This window comes from Zootoca vivipara, chromosome 6 (genome assembly GCF_965207765.1).
Source record: "Zootoca vivipara chromosome 6, rZooViv2.hap1.1, whole genome shotgun sequence".
NCBI classification, from domain to species: domain Eukaryota; kingdom Metazoa; phylum Chordata; class Lepidosauria; order Squamata; family Lacertidae; genus Zootoca; species Zootoca vivipara.
Genome location: NC_142589.1, coordinates 59,149,409 through 59,176,003, shown reverse-complemented (window position 1 = coordinate 59,176,003; position 26,595 = coordinate 59,149,409). Strand labels below are relative to the sequence as shown.

Below are 26,595 nucleotides of genomic sequence, written 5' to 3'. Positions count from 1 at the left end.
GAAGCCACGGCAGGCTCTGAGAGACTTGTGTGAAAACACTCCCAGGACTCCTCAGACAAGCTCAAGCTGGAAATGTTGCTGAAAGAGAGCAGCACTGAGTCTGAAGCTGTAAACTGAGATTTGCAGCTTTTCTGGATGAAGCTGGTTGCAGAGGAGCTTAGGAAGGACCACCATGTTAAGGAGCAACTTGGCATTAACTTTATTCTATCTTCAGTATAATTTTAAGTACATAAGAAAGGTTTTATTTCCACAAGCCTCGGGAGAGAAATACAAGTCACAGGACAGTTTCAAAATAAAAAGAAATTGCATATCTTCTGTTAAGTTTCATTTTAGTGTGTGTGTGTGGGGGGAATCATTAATGTGGCAAAGAGGGAAATAAGATATGCATATGCTACCCAAAAACACTTCTTATTCTGGTGCACAGGCAACTCCCTTTGGTGGGTCAGTACAGTACCATGCCTTTGGTCTCGGCGCAAGGACTGCAGTGCCATGCTAACAAACACACACTGGCCTTCTGGTAGAGAAGAAGCTGAGCGACAGAGAGGACAGCCAGAGAAAGTCTTCCAGACTCTAAAGGGTAAATAAGCTCGGATGGAGGATTGGAATGAATTTGTGCTTACACATAATTAAATACTGGACCTGGAATGAAGAAGACTCATCCCTCCCTAGAAAAGAGAGATGGGCTCCAAGGAAAAACCTGTCCTGGAAAGCCTGGACAACGCTCAGTTGCTCAGAAGAGGGACCCTTTGGGCACAATTTTCCCTTTAAAGGAGGGCTTGAATGGAAGTGGGTGAGCAGCAGTTTTCTAGCCGCTGGACAGACTCCTGGAAGGGGCGGGTGGGGGAGCCTGTCCCATGGTAGTCTTGTGGCACCTGTAACTGAGAGGTCTCCCCCAACATCATGGCACAACACAGAATTTTACACTGAGCACGTAAGGGGGAAAATTGGGGTGGGGGGGTGGGGTGGGGGAGGAATGCTATACATGCACCAGTCCTTCAGCTTTTGGTCCAGCAAAGCCATTCCTGGAATCTTTGAACAGCCCCAATTAGATTAAACAGAATGAAGTCAACTCCCCCAACCCACACCTTCCAGATACACTGTCACACACACACATCACTGGGGACTCTATACCCTGATAACTCTCTTTACTCCACAAGGAACCGTCTTCCTTTGCTTAAAATGAAAGGGGAAGAGAAAAACCTCTAGAACCAAGTCCTTGAGATACTGGCTCCAGGGAGCACAAAAAGAAAGGCCAGACAGAAGTTGATTGGTGACGCGGGTTAGCCTGACCAAGGGGAAACGCCACACTTTCCTGCTGATCAATTGATAGAAGCAAATGATTCTGCCACCCTACCCCCAAATCCTAGCCTGAGGTATTTTCAGTGAAGGCAGGTAGGCAAGTCTCTCGGGGAGAAGACAGAAGCAGATTGAGAGCGGAAAAGGGACAGGAAAATCTATAAATCATCCCCCAAAAAGCAGATTTGTCCCACAGCAGTGGTGGTGGGGGAATGTCGAGCGCCCGGTCAACTTATCCAGCTATTTCCGTCACAGTGGTGACTAACTTCTGCCCATTCCACTGTGTCTTGAATTGTTCTGGGATTGGGAACTCATTCTAGGGGGAAACAAAATATTGGAGTCAGTAACATTTACATGTAAGTGACTTGCAGAGACGTACAGCTTTCAAAACCCCTGTCTGCTCTCTGTCCTTTAGTACAGCTACACCTTTAACACAAAAGCTTACTGCCATCAAGGGAGAGCCTTGCTGGATCTGACCAAAGGCCCATTTAGCTCAGCGGCCTGCTTTTCAAGAGCGGCCAGCAAGATGCTTCTTGGAAGCCCACAAGCAGGGTACTAATCTGCCTGGCTGCTCCCCTCCCCTCCATCTCAATAACTGGCATTCAGGGACAACACTCTCTTGAATGCAGAACTTCCACTTACATATCTTGTCTAAATGAGCTGCATGCCAGGGGTGGAGACATGAGAAAACTACAGAGAGGCCTAATTCAGCAACAAAGCTATTAACACCCCATTCAACATATCAACTTAAAAAACAGAGCAAGTACCAAATTAAGCCAGGTCTGGGAATATCCAGCCTAAAGGGCTAATTAGATCTGGCACAGGTACACTTTTGGCCTGCAAAGCCATGTCTGCAATGCGGCCACCCACCCACCCACCCACCCAAGAGGAGCATGAAGTTGGCACCAACCAGCAGGAGCTTCAAGCCCTGCTTGGCTGGGCTTGGATTCTTTGTTGTGGGGCTTGCCATGCTACCTACAGAGAAGAAAGTATTCACCTGACATAGTGATACCAAATTATGACAGGTGGGCAGGGCCCGTTCCACCTGTCAAAGTAGTCTGGTGGGGGTGAGGGAATGCAGGATTCAGCCTGTCAGATGGATCCAGTTCTCCACCCCAATATTAAGCTCCTTAGAGCTTTGCTTCTTGATTCATGCTACTTAATCCTAGAAGTGTGGTGCAGATGTACATTGATCCCAGCCACTGAAAGCCTGCCTGCCTTATTAAGCCTGGGCTTCTGAAAGCCAGCTAAAATCATTTTGGCAACACAGCTCTTCAGCCTGGTGACTTTTGACCATGAGCTTTCCCAAGACAGCTTCTTCCCAATGTCAGCAACAACCACCCACCACCCACAGCAAAGTGGCTTTCTCCCAGCATCTGAATTCTACGCCAAGTAACCAGAAAGGAACTTACAAAATCACCACTGTCTGTAGGAACGAGGACGTTCATCTCTGAGGACTTGGCACTGACAATCTCACATTCTAATGAGTTCTTGCTCAGGTAGACGTGACAACCGTCTGTCTTGTTGATGGAAATGGTTGGCACTTTACCCAACACCTAGCAAGAAAGGCAAGGATGTCAGACATGGATAGAGCGCCTACCACCCTACACCCTAGAGGTCTGAAAGAAACACAGAAACACAAGGAGTTCACTTCTCCTTGTTCTGAAAACATCATTATCAATACTCTTTATATGTACTCTTTATAATATCCTATATAAATAATACATCAATGAAGACAGTGGATCCATCATTATATTTTCAATAAATCATAAAACAGCAGCGTGGTGAACCTTATGAGCGAGGGAAACAAAATTCAGTATGTTCTCTTTTCAAGCTCCAAGTGGCTTGTACTTCAAGTGCCACTTGCTCTCAACGTGAACCTGCAACATCTTAGGAGGGGCCCTTCTTTGTTTCACTCCCAAGATGGCAGGACCCAGTAACCCAAGACTGGGGTTTCCGCAGGATGCAATTGCCCTTCCTTGGAACACCCTCCCTGGAGAGGCCTGCCCAGTGCTAACTTAGTTATCTTTTCAGCACCAGATGAATACCTTTTTATTCGTCCAGACCTTTTAAAGCTGTGCTTAATCCTACAGGTTGCCATTCTAAAACATTTATCCTAGCTGTTAATATTCTGTCCTTTGCCCTTTTTAATGCAGATGATAATTGTTGTACAGGCAACCTTCTCCGCCATTTACATGGGGCTTACGTTCCAAGGCACTGCACAGTTAAGCGAAATTGCAATTGAAAAAGCTGACAAACACGCCGTTCCGCCCCTTTCTGTGACATTTTGGGGTCACTTGGATTCAGAGCAATGTATGTGTGCATGGGTTGAGGTGCAAGATGGGTTTCTAATTCTGTTATGGAATCTGAAGACCCTGAATCACCCCTCAAAGACTACTACTTCTTGCTCATCTGTTTAAGGGTTCCTGCTCTTCAAAAGAAGCAAAAGGCAGAGTGAGGACCATTACGACGTTAAGGGAATACAAAACTGGGTGGGGGTGAGGGAGTGCAATTACCTGAACTTGGATATCCCGACTGTTGATGATCTCAACAATGCCCACCACATCATCGAACACCAGACCTAGCTTCTTACAGTTATCTACAAAATAGAGGAAAAGAGAACAGAAAGGACCATTAAGGACCTTTTCATGTGTGGCTGAAGAATACCTCAGCAAGTCCTGATTTAGCCACCCATCCATGGGGTGCTCCAAGGTAAGTCACAGCAACAGCACTCCTCATTTGCAATGCAAGGGCCATTTTTGGCAAAGTGAGAAACTAGGACAAAAAAAATACCCCATGGGGTTTGGCTGCACACACCAGTTCCCCACCTATTATCAGGAAGACATTTGTGCCGAACCCTGTTGGACTGAGCAGGATTTAACTTTCCGCTTTTCAGCTGATGTACTTGGGAGGCGTGGGGTGTTAAATCCTGCAGGGAAGTGGTGCATGAAGCCAACAGTGAAATGAATCAGAGAATCGCACCCACCTCCCTTGGAGTGGCATGAGCTGATTGGTGGGCATGAGTTGTTGGTTTCTTCTTTTTTTAAAGCCTCCCGCCCCAGTCCCAGCCGTTAAGAACCTACCCAGTGTGATGGAGTTGATCTTGCCCTTGATATGGAGTGTACTGTTCATGCACTTGTAGACGTAGGCCACCTGCTTCAGCTCCGTGTCGCTGATCACCAAGTTGGAGGCATTTTCTTGGTTCTCCTAAAGAGGAAGGGGAAAAACAAACGCCGCTCATTCCAGCCCCTTCCCTCCTCGGATACGTTTATGACCTGTAGATGTGCCTGATGGACAGCAATGAGCCAGCGTCTCCTTACAAGACTCTCTTAATCAGGTCAGGTATGGGGAACCTCTGGCCCCCCAGACTCCAGTTCTCATCACTGGCCATGCTAGCTGGGGCTGCTGCGAGCTGGAGTCCAACACACAGAGGACAAAATTTCCCTCCGTCCTTTTAATTTACAGTGGAACCTCGGGTTGCGAACGTAATCTGTGATGGAGGCACGTCCACAACCTGCAGCGGTCGTAACCTGCAGTGCTGCATCTGCGCACGTGCAAAGCGCGATTTAGCACTTCTGCACATGCACAAGTGGCGAAACCCGAAAGTAACCCTTTCCGGTACGTCTGGGTTTCCTGCGGTCCGCAACCTGAAAACGCATAACCTGAAGTGTTTGTAACCCAAGGTAAAGGTAAATGGGCCCCTGACCATCAGGTCCAGTCGTGTCTGACTCTGGGGTTGCGGCGCTCTGAGGGAGCCGGCGTTTGTCTGCAGACAGCTTCCGGGTCATGTGGCCAGCATGACAAAGCCGCTTCTGGCGAACCAGAGCAGCGCACGGAAACGCCGTTTACCTTCCCGCCGGAACGGTCCCTATTTATCTACTTGCACTTTGATGTGCTTTCGAACTGCTAGGTGGGCAGGAGCTGGGACCGAGCAACGGGAGCTCACCCTGTTGCAGGGATTCGAGCCGCCAACCTTCTGATCAGCAAGCCCTAGACTCTGTGGTTTAACCCACAGCGCCACCTGGGTACCACTGTATTAAAACAAAGACTAAAAGGCGCTGCTCGAATTAATTGGACAGCAGACTTTAATAAGTACTCTTAAGAACTGCAGGTGACGTGCCTCTTCTAAGATGCTGCCTGCTTCAAAATGCATGCATAATCTAAATGCAAAATACAATTCAGATTTTTCCCACCTTCTCATATGAAATCTCAAGTTATCCATGGCAATGGGGAGTCTTTTGTGTGACACCCCAGCCCCTCAGAACTCACCACTCTCCATTTCTTGCCTTCCAGCTCCAGCACAGGAGGTTCCTTCTTCGCAGGCAGTTTTTGGGGGGCGCTGACAGGACAGGCTGGCTTTGGAGCCATGAAAGGCTTCGGTCCCGTCCGCACAGGACCGCTTGGGTTCTTCAGCGCTGGGTTCTTGTGGGTCTTCATCTCGTCCGGCACGTGCTTCAGGCCTAGGAGGGAAACCGCCATTAACGTCCACATTGAAGATGCCATCAGCTTTAAGAGCCGCCCCTCGGCTGTGGCCAGCAGCTACTCTTCCCCCCCAGGCGCTTCCATTCTTGTGGCAGCTTTGCAGTGTGGGAGCATCGCAGTGTAGCTCCTTCCTGCACCACTTATCAGCAGCCCCAGGCACAAGTCTTTCCCACACTTGAGTCACCCTTTCTAAAGCTTCAGTACATCTGACATTACCCCCAAGCAGAGCTTCTCTGCCGCTTCTCTACCACAACAGCAATGTCAGAGCCAGGCCCAAAGAGCTGCTTCTTACAAACCAAGAACTTCCCCCCGAAACCACCACAGCCCACATCAGACCACCAGCCATTTGTGCCTTGTAGACAAATTTAGTTCCCATTTCTAGCTTGGCTCCAACTGGCTGGCTTCTATGCTGCTTTTACTCAAAAAGCCCAAAATGAATTTCAATGTGAAAGTATAGAAACCAGAGTTTTTAACACCAATGTAATACAATTAAAACAAAACAAATTCAAAGTAAAATTGCTATAAACCACAGGGGGGGGAAATCCACTACTACAATCATATCCTAATGTGTCACACGCTGCTTTCCCCAAAAAACTGGTACTGTGTTGCTAGGGATGTCATTTTCAATAAAGAGCCCCACAAACCAGGGTCCATAACCAAGATGGTCTAGTTCTGCCCATTCTTCTCTCTCTGGCTAGGTGAAGGGCTTTCAGCAATTCTCTGGCTCTATAAGAATGGAAAGCTTCTTGGCCTCCATCCCTTGCCCTGCTATAGCATCAAGTCCTCAATTCTTAGGGACTTTTGTTTCTAAATAGCAGATACAGACACTGTAGCCTGTGTGGAGTAGTTACGAGTGGAGGGCTGGACTCTGACCAGGCAGTCCTGGGTTCAAACGCCGTCTTGGCCAAGGTGTTTGCCTCTTGTCTAATTGACACTCAGCCTAACCTACCCCACAGGGCTCTTTCAAAGATAAAAAAGGATGACACACACACACACACACACACACACACACACACACACACACAGGATTTAGAGGAAGGAGTGGGTACAAGTTTTAACCATGTTAAAAACCATCCCACCCTAGGAAAGAAATCTCTCGCTCCCATCTGCTGCTGATCTAGACAGCCAGGAAAAGGGCTATGGTGTAAAGCTGGTTACAATACATGCAGAGCATGCCTGAAATTTTATTCTCAACAAAGCAGTCTTTCCTCAACTTACATGAAAACAGAGACTCGGTGCTCCTAGTGGTATGTGATGCGAGATGTCCCTTTCTCCCCTTCCCTTATTTTTGCTTCTGTCACTGGCAGTCATATGATTGGTGTTGTGCTTAAAATGCTCCAATAAAATAGCTTTAAAAGCAGGTATCCCATTTGCGTCCAGGAGCCAAAAGCAGTGGCTTCCAGAGCCACAGGGAGATCTCTGCATTGGCTTACTGCATTGCAGTATGTGCAATTTACACACAGCACTGTCCTCCGTGCATGCCCCCCCCCAACTACCTGCAATCTAATTGGTTTCACTTGATGAAAAGAAAAAAAGGAGGAATTAATTGGCTTAAGGAAGAATATACCGGAGACCAGAGATTAGCTTCAACTATTTATGCAGGGCCTGGAGATTCCAAAAATTAAACTCCATCAATTCCCCAGAAAGGCAGTGCAAAAGCTTTCCTCACTGTATTTGGGTTTCTTGAACCTTAGGATACAAAAAATTAAATCTTCTGCATATCATCAACCCTCATCAAGCCCAGCATTGGAGTCCTCTAATAATAATAGTAATATTTTTATTTATTTATACCCTGAACATCTGGCTGGGTTTCCCTTGCCACTGGGTTTCCCTTTTGGCCACTGCAATGCCCAGAGTGCAGATTTCTCCCATCTTCACTAACCACAAAGGTATTTTATGGACCCACTTCTGCTACCTCTACTCCTCATCCAAAACATTCAGGTTGCTTTCTCCAAGGAAAGGACATTCTCAAAATTCTTATTTTGCACACTGAAGTTGAGTGGCCTGTTTAGCAAGCAAAACTGGTTTAGGGAATTATGACCCAAGAGGTTTTTTTGGGGGGGGGGAATTCTTCAAAGGGGTGTCATGAATCGAATGCAGGAAACTGGAATCAAGACACAACAAAACATTCTGTATACTCAATGCATCAAAACACACTAGCAGAATTAGCGATGCATTTCTGCTGTGTCAGTGAAAAGCTATGCAAATTCACTTTTAAGAACAGCTTGTGAAAATCAAGATGACCAAGAAATCCTCTTGTTGCCATCTGCAACAAGACCATGGGTACAAACACATCTGTATGGTTCAAAAGATGGGACTTCGCTGGACTTCGTCCCCAGATACTGGAGCAAAAGGACCCCTGCAGGTCACAAAGGCTTTGTGTAGAAGGGTTGCAATTTCTATCCCAAGTGAGTTTTCTTATAGCACAGCCATTTGCTCCCCTTGCCATTCCATTAACTAATTTCACCTACCGGAAGTGATGGCCTCTCCCCGGTTGATCTCGGCAAAAAGTGCGGAACGGGAAGTAGGGTCATCTGAGCCAGAATTTGTGGAGGCGGGAGCTGGAGGGGGTGGAGGGCCAGGTGGCGGGGGTGGGGGGCCACCAGGAGAAGGAGCTGCTGCTCGGGATCCATTTCCTGAATCAGTTAGAACAGGTCCCTGAAAAAGGGGATGGGATAGGAACAGAAAACAGAAATGTCAAGAATAGTAAATGCAAGAGTTCTGTGGTGCCTTGAAGATTAGCGTTCAGCCTGTACTCACCGTTTTGCTCCAGGTCAGCCCAGTGGTGTGATACTCCTTAATGTACGCCTGCAGCTCTGTCCAGATACTCAGATAAGCTTTCACCCAGTCCACATGCTTCTTATCTCTAGGAGAAAGAGAAACCAGGCAAACTAATTGGTCTAGGTATGGGGGATATTTGAAACTCCACTTGCAACAGGAGCCGTAGATTTCCTACCCTCCTGCTTTGCAGATGGAACTTTTCACAAACTGACTATTCAGAGCTTTCTGGGAATGAAACCCTGCACTGTCCCGTCCCCCCACCCCCACCCCAACTACTCAGGTTCCCTCATTCTCTACACAGTCACAGCACCATCTCTCTCTCTCTGCTCTTCTGTATGGTTTCATTAACAGCAATCCAAGAATCTGCATCTCAGTGGTCCCTTTCATGGTAACTCCACATCCTTGCATTCTCATTTTCTGTGAACTGTCTCCATTTCTTAGCATTCCCTTTAAAAGTGGAGCCTGCCTTGAGTGGCCGGGTTTAAGAACTCACGGCCTGGTGAACAAGCCACTCCCATTCCAAAAATGGTTAGCCACACCCTGCTGTTAGGAATCTGAGGGAGATGATTATTTTTTTTAAAACTAAGTGACGCAAACATTGGAATGTGATCCAATGCTACCTCCCCTCAAAATCCTCTGCTGCCGGCAGCACTCCATGCCCCCCCCCAAAGAGGTAAGCAACACTTACACATCTTTGTATTCCTTGAGGATCCGGTTGCTATAAAACATGGCGGCATCAGTCATTTCCTTCACGTAAGGGCCTGGTTTGGGAGCCTATGAGAAGACAGTGCGTCATCAGAACATAAAAGTTCTCGCGTTTGACCCAGCAGCTTTCCAAACCCACCAGAGTTATTTGGAAGCTGACCCCCTGAGTGAAATGGTTTAAGGACCAGAAGTCAAGCTTGCCAGGAGGTAGTGGATAGAGACGCCATCCCCAAACCCACCACAGTTTAGGACCTCCCAGATAACAGAGGCAAGGCCGGAAGTGCAGTTTGAAATCTTAAAACTGCATCTGGATGGGAGAAAATTAGGTGACAAGGACTAAGTAATCTCTCAGGAAATACAAAAAGAAACCGGAAGCTTATGGGCACAAAACCACCAACTTACTGTATTGTCCGTTCCATACCATTTTAGTGGCAATGACTTTTCCCTAAGGGGTGTACTCCATCACCTCGAGAGCCACAACTGCCCTTGTCCACAATCTCTGGCTATACTGGCTGAGAATCCAACAGTATCTAGTGTGCCTCAAGAACCCTTGGAAGCATAGTCTGGAGGGGTTGTTGAAGCTTCTGTGAAGATATCCCCGCCAAATCATACAAAACTACAACTCCCAGGTTTCCCTGGGGAAAGTGAATGACTCTTTGACCAGATTGACACTGCCAACTAAAACTGCCCATGTGAGAATGGTACCATCAGCACCAACACATATGGGGGAGGGAGGGGAGATCATGCTATCTATGCAATATTTTGCTCCTAGCATGTTTCCATGTACAGAAATTGAGAAGGGCTATATTTTAAAAACAAAGCTACAGACATAAGAGCAGCTTAAGGAGCTTCAGGGAGGCCTGCTGGCCCTTTAAGTACCATAATCACAGAACGAGTTTTGGCAGAAAAGCACCAGTTCCCGAGCCCTTACCATGGCAACCCAGCCTAATGCAGGGATGCTCTCACTAACGGTTGAGAGGTGATTGAAGAGTTTGCTGCCACGGTTCTTCTCCCGGAAGATCTGGACAACCTGGATCTTCTCGGATATTGGCTTCAGCACAGTTGAGAAGTTGTTCTGCAACAACAAAATTACAGAAGATAAGCCGAGCAAGGTGTAAACTGCTTAAGCCTGCTGGTCTCCCTTGCCTCTGCATTCCCTCCTCCCTCTGCCGTCATTTAGATTGCCTGCCCCTTGCACATAAAGCTAAGTCAGGGTTTGTTTGATGATCCAAACTCTGCCCAGCAACTTAACTATGGTTTGTTTACTGTCAAACCATAAACTGAACCATGGTTTACTGTTGGCCTATGAAGCTTGGTTAGCTTTTTAGCTATGGCTTGGCATACGATGTGAAACTGGCACCCTTCCTTAACCATGGTTCCATCCCAAATGCTCACAAAGCTACAAATGCACAAGGCAAGAACAGCTGGAAAACAATTCCAGCTTTGAAGAAACAAGTCATAGGTAAATCATGACTTAAGTTCTAGTGTTGTGCTAACCAGGCCAGTGACAGTATTATCCATGTATTAAAGGATGCTGAGAGAAAAATGATCCTAATCTTCCTCAAAGGTGCTCAAGATGGTGTATAGAGTCCCTATCCCCCATTTTTACTTTACAGTAACTCTGCAAGGCTGGTTCACACCAAAGAGAATGAATGGCCTAAAGTCATCCAGCATATTTCACAAGTGGTTTTCTTGGAGAGGGGGGAGGCATGCACACCACCTTGAGCTCCATGGAGGAAAAGCAAAATGGCAAGACACTAGAGGAAAATTGAGCAAGGAGGGAAGAGAAAAATAAGCAAGTGCCAGGTAGCAATTGTTTCACTATGATATGCAAGTTACTTGACTGATCCATAGTAGGCGGTTCTAGGGAAGGAGGAAGAGAAGAAGAAGAAGAGTTTGGATTTGTGCAATCTCCTTTCCCTTCCTCCCCCACAACAAACACTCTGTGAGGTGAGTGGGGCTGAGAGACTTCAAAGAAGTGTGACTAGCCCAAGGTCACCCAGCAGCTGCATGTGGAGGAGCGGAGACGCGAACCCAGTTCCCCAGATTAGGAGTCTACCGCTGTTAACACTACACCACACTGCCGGAGGAGGAACAAAGTAGCAGATAGGCCAGGTTCTGTACATCACGTGGTCAAGCAAAAAAGGAGGGTACCACTTTCCTACCAAACCCTAAATCCTTCTCCTGGACAGAAAGGTGTTATGGGATCATCCTACCAACGTACACACCTGGGACCACCATTTGCTAAATCCTGTTCAGGATTCACTCAAAATGTATAGATTTTGGCTTCCCATAAAACAAGTCCTTGTCTTGGAACAGGCACTTGCAATACCCCAGCACCCATGAAGCCATGCCATGCTGCCTGCAAAGGGTCTCACTGTGTCCTGCCATCTGGAGGTCCTATGCCAGAAGTATCTGACCTGTGGTCCTCCAGATCTTGTTAGATTCGAACCCCCATCAGCCCAAGCAAACAAGGCCAGTAGTCAAGGACAATGGGAGTTCTAGTTCAGTAATATCAGGAAGGACACAGGCCAGCCATCCTTGCCCTATGTAAATTAAAGGGATGGGGTAGAAAGTTTTATTGCCAAAAATGTCTGGTGGGAGAGGGTAGCTCACTCCCTGACAGTAAAAGAGTTTTTGGCAGTAGCAGACTCTTTCCACCTCACCAGCCATTCTGTCTGTGTTTGTGTGTGTGTGTGTGTGTGTGTGTGCGCACACACACACACACACACACACTTTTTCCTCCCATGCAAGTCAATTGAGCAATTTTTGTATGGGGAAGGAGCTGTGTGTGAGAGAAAAAACAGAAAATACAGAGCAAGCACCACAAAGTGGGGGTGCTTTGAAAATGTGGCGACTGACCACACCCCCACAGCTGACCATGCCCACAACCCTTTTCAACAATCCCAGGATGAAAGAAGCTGGGAATCCCCATTCAGAAGATCACTTTTTATATTCTTTGGAAAAAGGAAACTAGTTTCCAGCTGCACCTGCCCTTGAGCTTCACTGCTGAAATACAAGGGGTTTCCCCAGACTTACCGCTGTGGGTTGCTGGCACTGAGATGCTGTCACCAGAAGAGCCCTCTCTGTCATCCACCCTGCATGGACCATGTCAGCCTTCAAGGAGGAGAGGATACCAAAAGGGGGGAAAGGTGCGCATGAATTAGTTGCATATATATTGCTCATGGGGTGGTAATACTCTGACAAAAAGAGCCCCAGCTGTATCCAAGGAGGACTGTGTTGCACATGTGATGGTCAATTTCATATTAAGAGCCAAAAGCTCTGAAGTATCAACTGCAGCAGCTTCACAGTAAGACTGACTTTCTTCTGTATGAGTTTGGGAGGCCTGGAATATGGATAAGAGTGTGCATTTTCTACTTCCCTCCCTATACTGTATACTTGAAACTCCAAAATCACTCTTCCATAACGCCAATCAATTTGATCAGCCCTCATTTATTCAGGCAGTTTTATTACTTTGTTTTAATCTTCTTCCAAGTGCGTAGAGTGGGGCACATGTCTCCCTCTACCCCAACCCGGTTCATCCTTAGCACATCAGAGAGAATGTGACTGCCCAAAGTCAACCCATGTGTATCATGGGCTAGGGGGATATTTCAACCCAAGTCTTTGCAAACCTAGTTCAACACTGTAGCCAGTGCAATTTTTCTAGAAAGAGAGGTGCTCGAACTCACCATGAACACCTCTCTTGTTCTCTTATAATGGCAATGGTGCCCACCTGAGAGGTGCCAGAACTGAGATCAGGTGAGTTCCAGGAGGAAAAAAAAGCCCTGACTGTAGCCACATCTCAGATGCACTGTCCTTTTAACAGCAGCTAGTATTGACTGTTTATGGCAAAATAGGAGTGATTTGGGGCATCGCTGGTGTTTTTAAATAGACTGACAATTTGTAGACTTTTGTTAGAGCCATTGTAGCCTCCTTGTGCACTACAGTCTCTGGCAAAAAATATCCACATGGTTTTGAGACACTGCCGAAAATAACTCCCTGCATAGACTATGGGGCGATGGATGGATAACCACATATAACACATTTACTGCACCACTTCCAACTCTCGGCCGGGGGGGGGGGGGGAACGGACGACGACATCAGCCAGCTACTTTCCAAAACCTAAATTCTGAGTGCAGCAAGCAAATGTTCTCCCCAAATAGGAAGGAAGCCTGAGCCTTACGTGTTTTTGGACATCACCGCCAATTTCTCTGCTGATCTTCATGTATTCAGCTACTGGACCCGCCAAGAGTGTGTCAAAAGCCTGTACATACTCAGCTATGTCTGTAGAGGAATGCAAGCAAGTCAATCATGAGAACCAAGAGACAGCAGATGGATTTGGTTTGAAACATTTGCAAGTCATGTTTTGCAGTAAGCATCTGTCCTCCCCTCCACCCCCTCCTTTCCCGGCCGCAATGCACAAAACTTTGGCAGAGCACTCTAGGTTGATTAAAATCCTTGCCTGTTAGCACCCAAGTCTTAGCTCTAATTAGATTTTTCACTTTTAAAAGGAAGCAGCTGGACTCTAAGTAAAATGCCAGTATCATTGCTGACACCAGAGCAATGTGACGCCAACGTTTAGCTGCTGAGGGTTGACAATTAGGGCAATTCACTTCCTCTTTCTTGCATATCCCAATCCCAGTCAGCTGCATGCACTGACTTTCCTACTAAGTGTGAGAGGTTAAAGTAATTAATCCTGAATACACTGGTCAAGTCAGGGCCTCTCACCTTTGGGAAGGCCATCGCCACAGCCGCCCTGCGTGCCAGGGCCATGGGACATCATCTCCAAGCGGCCCACAGCTCTCTCCAATCGCTCCACAAGACCGTGCAGCTCTGTCATCTCTCAGCACCTGCAAAGTTAGACCATGCATTTAGAGGAAAGCTTGACGGAGCCAATATTTAATCAAAGGGCAATCTTGTACCAATCTCAGACTGAAGTGAAGGAATGGCAACTGAAGACTATTTACTTTTGCTTACCTTATCTTTTTTTGGGAAGAACTCTTTGCTGAAAACAAACAAGGTCCTGGCCAGAAGCTCTGGGTCCACCACCCAACAATTGTAAACAAAGATAACTTCCCATTTCACCTTTTTTGGTGTACTTATTCAATTGCAGGTGCCACAATGTAACTAGTACCCCCAAATGAGTATTCTGTTCCCAAAGATCCTGATCCTGAAAACACAATGGCTTGTCTCTGACCAAGTCATACTCAGAATAGTCCCCCTGAAATCATGACTAACTTGAGTCCATTCATTTCAATGGGTCAACTCCAAGCATAACTCAGTATCAAAGAATCATAGAATTTCAAAGGACCAAGAGGGTTGTCTAGTCCAACCCTTTGCAAGGCAAGAATTGTTTTGCCCAACATGGTGCTCAAACCCACTGAGATTAGGCTCTGAGTTGTATTCGAGTTGTGTCTGCGCTGACACTACAGGGGTGAGGTATGCATGTATTTTAATGAGCCCCAACCACTGCGTGTCGCAACACCTACATTATCAGGAGCTGTGCAACAGGCAGATACACAACTCTCTGACCTCCAACAGCCACTGACTATCTTGGTTGAAAGATCACAGCCAAGCTGTGCTTTTGTGCCCTCTAGTATGGAAAAAGGGCTCAAGATGAGCCTAGGCCACGGGCCTGGGCTGGTGATAGCAATACAGACTCAAGGCTACAGTGAACACAAGACCACCCCAAGTTTCATCTAGAGCAGGATATGGTCTAGATTCAGGGTACGATGTGAAGGCACGAGGCCACCACTTTGCTGAGGTTAAGTAGGCCTGGTCTGTCAGTGCCTGTATGGGTGTCCATCTGGAAACCACATGAATGCCACCCTCGGTCCCATGGCAGAAGATGGATGTTATATAAATGGGAGGAAAAGGAATGCAGCAGCCTGTTTCTGGATGTGGCCAGCCTGATCCTTTCAGGACCCCTGCAGAGCCTGAAAGCAACAGCCCTCACCTAAAGCTTGTTCCCTTGCATCTGATATTCAGAGGTACCCTACCTCTAAACATGGATGTCCCATTTAGCTAACAGCCAAAGGCAGACCTGTCCTCAATGAATTTCCCCAATCTAAAGGGCCTCTAAATGCCCACCACATCATGAAACAGTTCCCATGATGTGAAATAGCTTTTTTGTCTTTTCAATTAGGTTCCCTCTTCCCCTTGGCTTCCTGGTAATGAGGCACTAGACTCTTCCCCCACCTTTAATCAAAACTGGTACCCTCCAGATGTGTTGGACTACAATTCCCATGCTGGCTAGGCCTGAGAGTTGCGGTCTGAAACGCCTGGAGAGCACCTGGTTGGCAAAGAGTGAGTTAGACAGTCACAGAGTGCTTTCAAACCCTCATAAGAGATAAGAAACCCAAGCTTCCTTGCTCTTCTCATCTAAATGTACAGCATAGGACCTGTTTGGAGCCAAGCGGAGGGAGGGCAGGCCTAAATGAGTATCATAGAGAAACCTAACATTTCTGGCAAATCCTATGGGCTTGTCAAGGGTTGCAGTAGCTCCTCTCTTCTCCAATCAATAAAGGGACAGAGTCATAAAGCTTACCTGAGGCAGACACTATTTTAAAGCAATCGCAAAACCATCAAAGCCACCCAGTCCCAACCATGGCGGAGAAATTAGCATAGGCGGCCTACTACATGGGCCAAGACAAGCCAGCTGCCCAAGATAATGAACAATGGCATCCCTGTTCATGCTTTTGCACAGGACCTTGTTTTCCAAGAAATGTCGAAGGAGAATGGATTTTGGCACGCGAGTTTTGCTAGCTGCCTTCTGTTACAGGAGCACAAAGTCTGTCTGTAGCCTTCTAAATGGGAGACCATTTCAAGCTTGCCTTCCTCCCTCCCTAGTGTGATGGGAAAGCCTGGAGGAACTGGCAGCTCCTTTTTTTTAATCGTTTAGGTCATTTGCACAATGAATCACAGCCATCATTTGGAGCATGAATCATCACCCCAGGCCAAGAGCAGAATTCCCTTATATGCCTTAAGAGCTCAGAACGAAGCCAGGCAACGTTTCACTTTGCAATCACTGGCTGTGGCGCAGGGCATAAAGGAGGGGGAAACACTTGCTCAGCTACACTCCAGGCTTCTTTGCACCTTAAATTCCGGGCGGATGCAATTAGCTGTACAGCAACTTTGCAGTGTGTCTGCGCAATACTCATGGGGGTTGTGCAGCTGCCCTTTCAGGGTCCAGGCAAGACACCCAAGCAAAGCCCGGAGAAGCCAGCAGCTTAACAAAAGAGTGTCTGCAGTTAGGGATGACCCATATTTCACAGCAGCTGTCAGTGGAGCAGTTTGTGCTGTGCTGCAGTCCATAACTGCCATGAGAACATGCTCTGTGATGGGAGCGACAGAGGCAGGGCCAACAGAGCACAGCAAGCAAACAAACAGTTCGTCAATTATGACTAGAAAGCCTGGAAACTTAACCATGGTTTATATCAATATGGTATTTCTGTTTGCAAGTTCTGCTGAGAGAGAGAGAAAAGCAAAGTTGTTTTACACACACTCACGACTCAGATACTTTACCCACTAAGGACACAACTGAAGTCCGATGCAATGTTATCCTTCTCCCCACACATGTTGGCCTCAAAAAAGAGGAAGAGGACAGCTTCCTTCCTGGAACAGACTGCTCTTCTTTACTTCCCCTTTACAGAGGGGCAATAGCGGCTCCTCAAAGGCTCGATCTCATCCCCCCCCCACTTCAGCAAGCTCTCGTTTGCACGCAACCCCGACACTTGTTCACACAGCAGAGGGCAAGCTGCCTCTCAGAGTGCAAGAATGAACAGAGACATACCTCTTTGACATCAACAAATTTAACAGATCACTGTTGTTGAGGGAGGAGTCAGAAGATTAAAGGTGGAATGTGAAGTAACGCCAAGGAGGTTGCTCCATTAGCACAAACATTTCTGTCTGCCTGATAGAATGACCTCCCCTCTCTTCCCCAGGAGCCTGTTCTAGGCGGTTTTCCTAATGCCCCTCCTCAAGCAGACCTGGTGGGGGGGAAACCCTACTGCACTAGTGGGAGTCCTTGCACTGACTTCCACTAGCATACTGGGTTGAATCCAGCCCCAAGTCCCCTTCCAGATTTTCCATCCAAACTTACTGGACACTAGGATAGAAAACAAGGATACTAACCACAGTCCACTCTCCCCAGCAGAAGGAACCACATTAAGTGCTTTGCTAAAGAGGGGCGAAGGTGGAGGAACAGTTTTACTTTGATTCGTTCAGAACTTTGGCAGCTGAGCACTCCTGGGAGATGTGCCACAGCTCAGTGGTAGAGCAGCTGCTTTGCTTGCAGAAGGTTGTAGGTTCAATTCCCAGCACCTCAAGAAATTGGTGAAAGAGACTCCTGTCTGAAATGCCAGTGAGCCACTACCACTCAGTGTAGACAAGTACTTGGTCAGATGCAACCATGGCCTGGAACTGTCACCACACACATAGCTCAGATGCTGGAAGGAGGGTCAGATGTCTTTTGAAGTTGGGAAACAACTGCAAAGCAGTTCTGACATGTGTGTAGCTGCTTACAGCTGCCCACATCTGGAAATGATGCAACCTACATCCATAGTATGGTAGCTTCTCTTTTATGTAAAGAGCTGACAACTCAGCTCTCAACTCAGTAGCTTTTATGTGGGCCTGGCCAGACATTCATACTAGCCTACCTATGCTTGGATGGCCTCAAAGAGGCAAAGAACCAACTTACTAGAAAAGCCTTCTTGCCTGTTTACCCAAAAGCAATCTGGAGGTACCATGAGTGGATATTTAAAAGCCCATGCCAGCAGTGATAGATCTCAGACCCATTCATATTCCTTCTGGAGGCACACAAACACACATTTTACTCCACTTTATGATGACAACCCATCTAACAAAACGTAGGACGGACCATCCACTGCCTCTTCTGCTTTATGCTAGATTACTTTCAGCAACCGAATTGCAAGCTGTCATGCTAAGCCCAGCTCAAACTCTGCAACAAGTCACAGAAAATGGGAGTTACAGCTCAGCAACACCAGGCTCCCCATAGCTACTCTATTGCATCATCATCAGAAAGGTGGGATATGTGCTTCCATCTGCTGAATTATATGGTTAAAGTTGAGAGCAGCCAATTCTAAAGCAGCTGTAAATGTGTCAACATGAACAGTCATTTTGTCCACAGCCACAGACATCAACAGGTTGATGTTAAGTGCTGGACTTGAACTGGGGAGACCCAGATTTGACCCCCTATTCAGCCCCTAAGTTCACTGCATAACCTGTGCCAATCATTTGATCCCAGAATCACTTACTGCAAGGATGAAATGGGGCAACTCCAAATAAACTTACTTGAAACTAAGCGTCAGGCTTGCAAAAAACCCTGATCTGGTTTGCCTGTGGTAAGTCGATCACAGAAGTTCCTAAAATTGATTCTTTTAGGCCACAAGCATCTAAATAAGGTTATATGTGGGCAGGCAGTCAAGTAAGATTTTCATAGGTCAGTACCTTGTCAGCTTCAGTAGGTGAAAGCTTTTTTGCTCGCCCGTAAACTTTAATGCAGTGGTCAATCTGTTTGCAAGGCTGTGCAGAATACAGATGTAAGTCACACAAGGCCACCCTAGCTGTAGCAGGCCCACACATTACACTAAGATTCATGACACAGACCCTTAAAAATTTCCAGCCTAACAGCCACAGGCTAAATCTCCTTCATTCCTAGTTTCTCCATTTCATGAATAATTCTATAAAAGAATGCAGGAAGGGGGTGGAGTGGGATTAGGGTAATAATTGGTTCTGTTTCTTTGTATGTATCAATTTGAAGAGAGTACGAAAATCAAAATGCAACTGAACCTCTTTGCTATGGGCCTTTCTCTGTGCTGCCTGAATATGCTGAGACTTTATAGACATTTCAATAGAAGAATTTGTTTGTAAGTGATTAATGGTTAATGGAACAGACAGAGGTACCGTTCTGCTGCATTCCATATGGGTCTGATCGGATTAGAGCCCCATTACCCACTCTCTGATTGCATTTCAGATATAGGGATTACTTGCTCCTTGAAAGCTCTGAAGCAGAGTGGCTTCTAGCCCAGAGGAATTTGACAAGCTGTTGCAGGTCTGTCTGCAGTGGAACATGAGGGCTCATTAAAGTGGACCACTAAGAAAATAAGTTCCTGATCATCAAGAAGCTAATGCCTACCTCCAGAATGTCAGACTTCCCTAGTTCTCCCTTGTGGTCTTTCAAGAAATTTCGCAACATGCACACCAAATATATCTGAAGCCAGTTCTCAAACTACAACTCTTGGAAATATTTATATTCTTGGTGTTGTTTATAAAGGCATTGGTCCTGGACTCAGCTTAACTGCTAGTGATACAAGCTCCTGTAGAAAGATAATGAATTTATAGAAGCACATATCCAAGCATCTCTAATGAAATTTAGGAAAAGGAAGGATACTGCAAGTCAGCATTAAGGAAACAAACCATGGTTAAAATTCCAAGGGTACAAAATGAAAACATGTCTTCCGAGGGCATCTACAGGAAGTCCAGTGAGACCTGCAAACAGAAAGCCATGGAAAAATACCTAAGACCTAAGCCAGTGATGGCGAACCTATGACACGCGTGTCAGACGTGACACGCAGAGCCTTCACTGCTGGCACGCACCCCATCGGCCCATTCGCGCTGTTGTTGTTTCCCCCCCATTTGTTCTCCCGCTCCTCCTACAGCTTGTCTCCGCTAGAGCTTGTCTCCGCTAGAGCTCGTCTCCGCTGTTAAAACCTGGATCCTTTTTGTTGTTGTTGTTGTTGCTGGTAGCCAGAGATTGGTTTTTAACCCTTTCTGTGCTGTTTTTTCTGGCGGTTTGGCAGACTATGATCGGGTGTAACAGCGTTCGTTTTTTAACCCGTTCTGTGCTGGGGTTTTTTGCGCTTTGGCAGACTATGTCGGTGCTGCGTGTTAGTTCCAGCGAATATATTATTTGTCATTTTTTTCTGTTCTCTTTCCTCCCCAAAAAAGCGCAGCAGCTTTGGGGCATCGCCCCAAAAAAGCAAAGCAACTTTTGCACCCCCCAAAAAAACCTCAAAAACTTTGGTCAGCAGCTCCCCCCATAAAGCTCAACAACTCTGGGCACTTTGTGATAAATAAGGGCTTTTTTGTTTGGTTTGGTTTATTAAATACAGTTATATATTACAATTATAAATTTTTGTTGTTTAAACGATAAATATCGTGAAATTATGGTTTTTTTCTCGAAGTGACACACCACCCGAGTTATGCTCAGTTTATTGGTAGATTTTGACACACCAAGCTCAAAAGGTTGCCCATCACTGACCTAAGCTGTGGTTTTGTTGTTGCACATGCAACAATGATTAGCCAATGCAAACTATGGTTTGCAAACACACTTCAAAGCATGTAATATAGTTGTTAACCTCTAAACTGCCAAAGGACTGCTGTTTTTACTTCAAAGCATGGTTTCATGCCCAAATTTGTGACTAGTCCTCAATTACTGAAACTTTAGATATTGAGACCCATTGCTAACAAAAAACAAGCCACATTAAACATCATGTCTGTATAGGGATCAAGCGGTTCAACATATCATTCATATTTGGTTTTATTCTACCATAACATGTCTCTTCACTGTAACAGAGTAATTATTTCAACCCCTACATCTACTGCCAAGTAGCCCTTACACAAGTGTTACTCAAATACTAATATGCCCCTCAAGTACTCCTGAATCGCTAAAAGTGCCTGAAAAACAAAGGTGTTCTGAGGCTGGGGTTTGGTTTAGAGGGCTTTGTTGCCTGGGGTGCGTGTGTTGTTTTATTTAATGTTTTTTGAATTATTTTGTTATGTTGTAATTAGGCATTTTTTCATTTTGTATGCCACCTTGAGCATGGTTTGAACTATGGAATGATGGCATACAAATAAAATTATGTATGTATGTATGTAAAAGGTAAAGGACCCCTGGAAGGGCTTTGGCCTTTGAATGTTTTTGTTGCAACAAGTGCTGTAGCTCAAACTGGTATAGTAATGTTGCCTTCAATAACTTTAGTATGCGCAGTGGGAGGTGGGGCAGTGGAGAATAAAGCCAACTGGATTCGGTTTTTCTGTCGCAGCATAGTTTTTAAGAAGACACACTTTAAAATCTTCCAAGCTGCATTGCTTAATATCTCAAGTGTGTAATCGATGCATGCAAAAGATGCTCACCAGTATTCCACATCTTAAGATCAGATGAGAATTCATTAGCATTCCAAAACACAAATGCAATGACTACACTCCTCCCAAGTACAGTATAAATTCTTGACATGGAGCCTCACACACCTTGCCCAGCCTTACAGCTTGCCTTGCTTCCGTTATCAGCCATATACTGTAAGCAAAAACCACCAGACGTGCTTTGTTCCAGAAGAGAAACTAAACCACATTTTAATGTCAAAGCTGTGATAGGAAGCAAGCAACAACAGTGGAGAAACCAAAGGACTGTAACACAAAGCCAATATGCAGAAAGAGGGCACCACCCCTGAATTGCATTAATGCACCTTAGCCAAAGCCATATGTTTACTAGAGCTGGCAGCAGGATTCAGAGTCATGCTAGCTGATACTTGCAGGAAGCTTGAAATGCCCACTGAACACATTTCACATCAGAATGCATCTAAAATTACCCAGAGCAAACCCTGTTGACCTGACAATCACATGAGCAAATCTCATTTATTTACCTTCATGGGTATATTTTGTGCTATACAGAGCAACGTTTATTTACAAAGTGAGAAACTTCTCTGCCCCAAGTAGTCTGCAGTCAAAAAGTTTTGCAATGGGAGAGAGAGAGAGAGAGAGGTTCCTGTAATGTGGGATGATCTGAGCATGTGCAGTTTTGCAGGCATAGACTTTGTTCCAGTTGCAAATACTTAGCCTTAGTTTCAGTTGGGGATAAGTGTGGTGGCCATTTATTTCTAAAGACAACATACTATAGTTATTAATGCAGATATTTGTCACTCTGGCAGTTAAGTAAAAGTCAATATTCACACAGTCATTCATTCCTAATCCTTTGTAGCTAAAATCACTATGCATGGACTGAGAGAGTCAAGGGTTCAGGGAAAAAGAAGGGTCTTGCAGATTTGAAGAGCAAGGTGGTGGGTACTCGTTTGTAGGAGAAAGCTACAGTCAAACCTCAGTTGTCGAACATAATCCATTCCGGAAGCCTGTTTGGCTTCCGAAACGTTCGACAAGCGAGGCACGACTTCTGATTGGCTGCAACAGCTTCCTGCACTCAAGCGGAAGCTGCGTCAGACTTTCGGCTTCCAAAAACGTTCGAAAACCAGAACACTTACTTCCAAAATGGAGCTGTTCGGGAACTGAGGTTTGACTGTATAAGGAGCAGCAAGAAAATGGCCAAATTTCAAGGAGGCGTTGGCAGGAAAAGTTCCTAGCAAATTGAGCTCACAGAATTTTACCAGAGAAGCACTACTCAGAGAGTGACAAGTGAGTCACCAATACTGGTTTTTTGTTTTTTAACCACACTTGTACTGCATCCCTTCTCCAAAGAAGTCAGCACAGCATACAGAAGTCTCTCTCATTTTATTCCAACAACACTGCAAAGCAGGCCAGTCTGAGAGATAATAATGAGCACAGGATCATCCAGTGAGCTTCATGCTTATTTTTACATTTCTATCATGCAAAATCAGTGTAGATAAGCTCTTGCTGTGCCAGCAAGATTAAACACAATTTTTTACATACAGGTTACAAGACCAGTCAAGAGAATTTTGCAAGCAAGTTTCGATATGAAACATTTCAGTTACTCTAGAAAGTCTGACATTTCTTACAGTTTAGGAAAGTGTTGTGCAGATGCACCTGCCTGAGAAGGGAACCCCAATGAGATGGTGCCACTACAGGAAAGGCCCACGGTCTGGCCGCCATCTTTTGTACTTAAGATGAAGAAGAGGATTAAGCAAACCCTCAGTCTCTCTCATTACGCAGCAGGACAACTAAACCCAGGCTTTTCCAGTCCAAAGTTCAATTCACACTCCTCTAAACAACACCTCTGAAGAGAGAGCCCAAATCCACCAACAGCAAAACCTTCCATTCCAACACATTACAAGAGCCTTTGACTGAATGAATTATAGGCTGCTACCAAATATTAATCCAGGAAGTTGTCATAAAGCAATCTGGGTCTATTTCCTGCCTTAACGGAGGACATCTGTAAGTAAATCTCTTTGTATTAAACTAAGTTTGGTAGATAAGCACACCTGGGAATCATTATTTCTTCTCACACATCTATGTCACTGGTTTTCACTTGGCTCTGTTATGTCTAGTTAAGAACCAGAAACAAACAGTACTAGCTTCCTCCTGTCTCTCTCTCACATTTGTGCTAACCCTTGGAAGCATGCATCTCACGCAACTGATGACTCAGTGGAGGAGGATCCTTGGCCAAGAGTTCCTGACTAACTGGGAAACACAGCAGTTGGGAAGCAAAGTGTCTCTAGTGCCAGCGTGCTGTAGAGAAATAGGCAGAAGTCTGCAGCTTCCTTAGGCCACAGGGCAAAGGCTTCTATTTTACAATGTCAGAGCTCTTCTGAAGCTTGGATTGAGGACACTAAATATGCATCTGTGGGCATGTAGCCCCTGCCCCAGAGGGAGGGGGAGGCAATTCAATAGCAATTACATTTAGCATAGCTGCCCTGCTGAATTAGACCAAGGGTCAGCTAATCTATCATTTTGTTTCATCAGAGACAAACCACATGCCTCTGAGAAGTTCAAAAGCAGTGTATGGAGCTATCTCCCCCTCTTTATCCCCAGTTCCTGATATCCAAGTGCACCATTTCTGAGCCAACCAGTCCCAAATATCTAAGCTAGTGGCTACCACCCCATCATGAATTCCGTAAGTTAAATACATTTTGTGAGAATTAGTACTTTTGTGTTTGTCCAGAGCCTACAGTCAGCCAGACACATTTATACCTGCATTGTTTTTTTGTAGGTTAGGTTATAACATTTTAAAAACAGGTGTTAAAAACAGTTAAAGCACATGACTACATAGAGAATAGGGCAGGTTCAAAATTATTTTATCTCAGGCATCAAAGACCAGGGCAAAGAGGCACACCATGGAAACTACATTGTGAAGGTGCAACTGACAGCTTAAAGTCAGCTTATGCCTAGCCACCATCAATAAGACAAGATACGGACTCCCAATTCAATCCCCAAGCTCCTCCTACCAAGATAAAACCTTACTCCAATTTGCACTATGCCTCCAAAACCAACCCAAATCTTTCATGGAACCAAAATACACTTTTGTATTCCACCACTCATCTGCAAACCACCACCTCCTGTTATATTCCTGCCCAGCTAGCGCCCTCATCCATCACCTCTTCAATTCACAGCATGACAGACAAGATACCCAGAAGAATTATTTATGTCTACTGTAGCCTATCCACAACCGGTTGGCAGTTGGTTATGTAGTATAAATTAATTCCTGCTATAAATCTGCTTCCTTCTTTCAGGATCAGGCACAGCAAACCATTTTATGACTCCTTTTAACCCCCAATACAGTTACAACCACCGTACCTAGTATATGGGCTCCTAACCTGAATTCCAGCTATACTCTTTCCATCAGAAGGTGCTTTTTAGACAGTATATACTGGTAGACTTCTCTCTTTTCAGAATCACACACACTAAAGCATACTTCCTACTACTAATAATATTGCAAAAAATTCCTGCACTACAAGGGGTTGGACTAAACATCCCTTGTGGTTCCTTCTAACTCTACGATTCTATTATTCTATATATATATATATTTAAAAACAGAGTAGAAGTCAGGGGAGTCCTGTTGCACTAGAAGAAACCGCTGTGCTACTTTCCACTAGTGCCACAATTTAGTTGAATATGACAAGCCAGACTACAGATAGTGTAACACTAACAATAAAAATTCAACTGCCAAAGGCAGAAAAGAGGTATGCCTCAATAATCGCCTACAGCTGCAAATAGGTAGTGTATGACATAGGGAGATAGGGAGGAAGTTGCAGATTCGGGATCATTACAGAGAAGGGTCTCTGGTAGGCCATCACCCTCCTCACTGCCAAGGGTTCAGCCCGCCAAAATCAAACAGGATGTGTTGAAATTGAGCATCCCTACTCAACCTAGCACACACTTTGCTAGCCAATTTGTCATAACTGACTGTGTCTTGCTAAAGTTCTAAAGACAAATCAGAATTCACAATGCAGACTAGAAAATAACTCCTGTTTCAATAGCTTTCAGAGGTAATCTTGTAGAGAGCTAGGAGGTTTTTCAAATTCAAATATCCAGAACCTTTATTTTTTTTAAGTCCTGGCGAAACATTTATAATAACTTTTTTTTTAAAATCCCCCCATAGCCTAACAAGGGTGACCAGACCGCCAGCTACACAGAGCCAAATAATAGTCCTGAACAACTTAACAGCTCGCCTTGTCACCTTAGCCACTGGCCACAGCAGTTCCTAAGGCTGTAATTCCCATGCGCTCTCCACCCAACGGAACTTTCTCCGGAGTAAACACACACACGACTGCAATGCAACTTAACAACATGTTCAAATTCCTCCCTCACAATAGGCAAATACCAGAGATGACAGCGACCTGAATCCCAGGGTCGTTCCTCGCGAGGATAAACCGGACTGTCAAGCATGTGGCAGAATAGTGTTCCCTTCCCCCTTCCCCAGAAAATTAGCGCAATAATTGGGATTATTCTTGCAAACACTCCCCTCCCCTCTCCCTGTCCCCGAAGTAGCACCTCAGACACTCGTTGCTTCAGCCTCCCCCCCCAACCCTTTCAGACGTGCATGATATTTACCACTCAACCCCCGCCCCCTCCTTATCTTCCTCCCCAAACATCTCAGTCAAGTACAGGCTACCCTCGGGAGCCTCAGCTGCCGCTGCCTTACCTCGCTCAGCCACGCAGGGTGTGTCTCTCTCGCTCTCCCACCCACTCACCTCTGCCCAGCTCGCCTCTTCCCGGCTGCTCCACTTCCGCCTGGAGACGCCCAGTAACCCTACCCGCACCACTTCCTGCCTTACCGGAAATACGCTCGCGAGGGCTCGTCTGCAACAAGGAGGCGCGCGAGACGGCCAGAGTGAAGGAGGGGGCGGGAGCGGGAGGAGGCGGGGAGAAGAGCAGCCACGCCTCTCTTGTTCGGGTCGGACGGGAGGGAGGCTGGCGATTGGGCAAGGCGCGGTGAACGAAAAGGAGCGTGACAAGACGAGGGGCGTGGCTTTTTGGATAGGGAGGTTCCCGGGAGGGAAGTGGCGGGGTTTGAAATTATGATTGACAGTAAGCAAGGGAGGGGGTGAAGGGAGGAATAGGCATAGCACGGTAGGCAGAAATTTAGGTGGTGCAGCCTTCCCTGGCTCAGAGCCGGAAAGGGCT

The 26,595-nt window shown here is 46.0% G+C and overlaps 1 protein-coding gene across 8 annotated transcripts; it reads right to left on the bottom strand.

Annotated features, from left to right (window-relative positions):
* Window positions 1–175: 175 nt before the first annotated feature.
* On the bottom strand, window positions 176–26,285 carry CAP1 (cyclase associated actin cytoskeleton regulatory protein 1). 8 transcript variants are annotated; one of them, XM_060275812.2, is made up of 13 exons: window positions 26,247–26,285; window positions 13,993–14,114; window positions 13,448–13,548; window positions 12,304–12,381; window positions 10,196–10,339; window positions 9,248–9,333; window positions 8,539–8,644; window positions 8,250–8,436; window positions 5,566–5,756; window positions 4,380–4,503; window positions 3,813–3,895; window positions 2,709–2,852; window positions 176–1,612 (listed from the first exon to the last, which is right to left on the bottom strand). In XM_060275812.2, exons 2-13 carry the CDS (start codon window positions 14,102–14,104, stop codon window positions 1,529–1,531), a joined length of 1,440 nt encoding a protein of 479 aa, XP_060131795.1. In that variant the 5' UTR covers window positions 14,105–14,114; window positions 26,247–26,285; the 3' UTR covers window positions 176–1,528. The 8 variants fall into 8 exon arrangements, with proteins under 8 accessions (XP_060131795.1, XP_088527216.1, XP_034973730.1 ...); XM_088671090.1 differs by lacking the exon at window positions 26,247–26,285 and adding an exon at window positions 26,023–26,204; XM_035117839.3 differs by lacking the exon at window positions 26,247–26,285 and adding an exon at window positions 26,114–26,204.
* Between the last annotated feature and the right edge of the window lie 310 nt (window positions 26,286–26,595).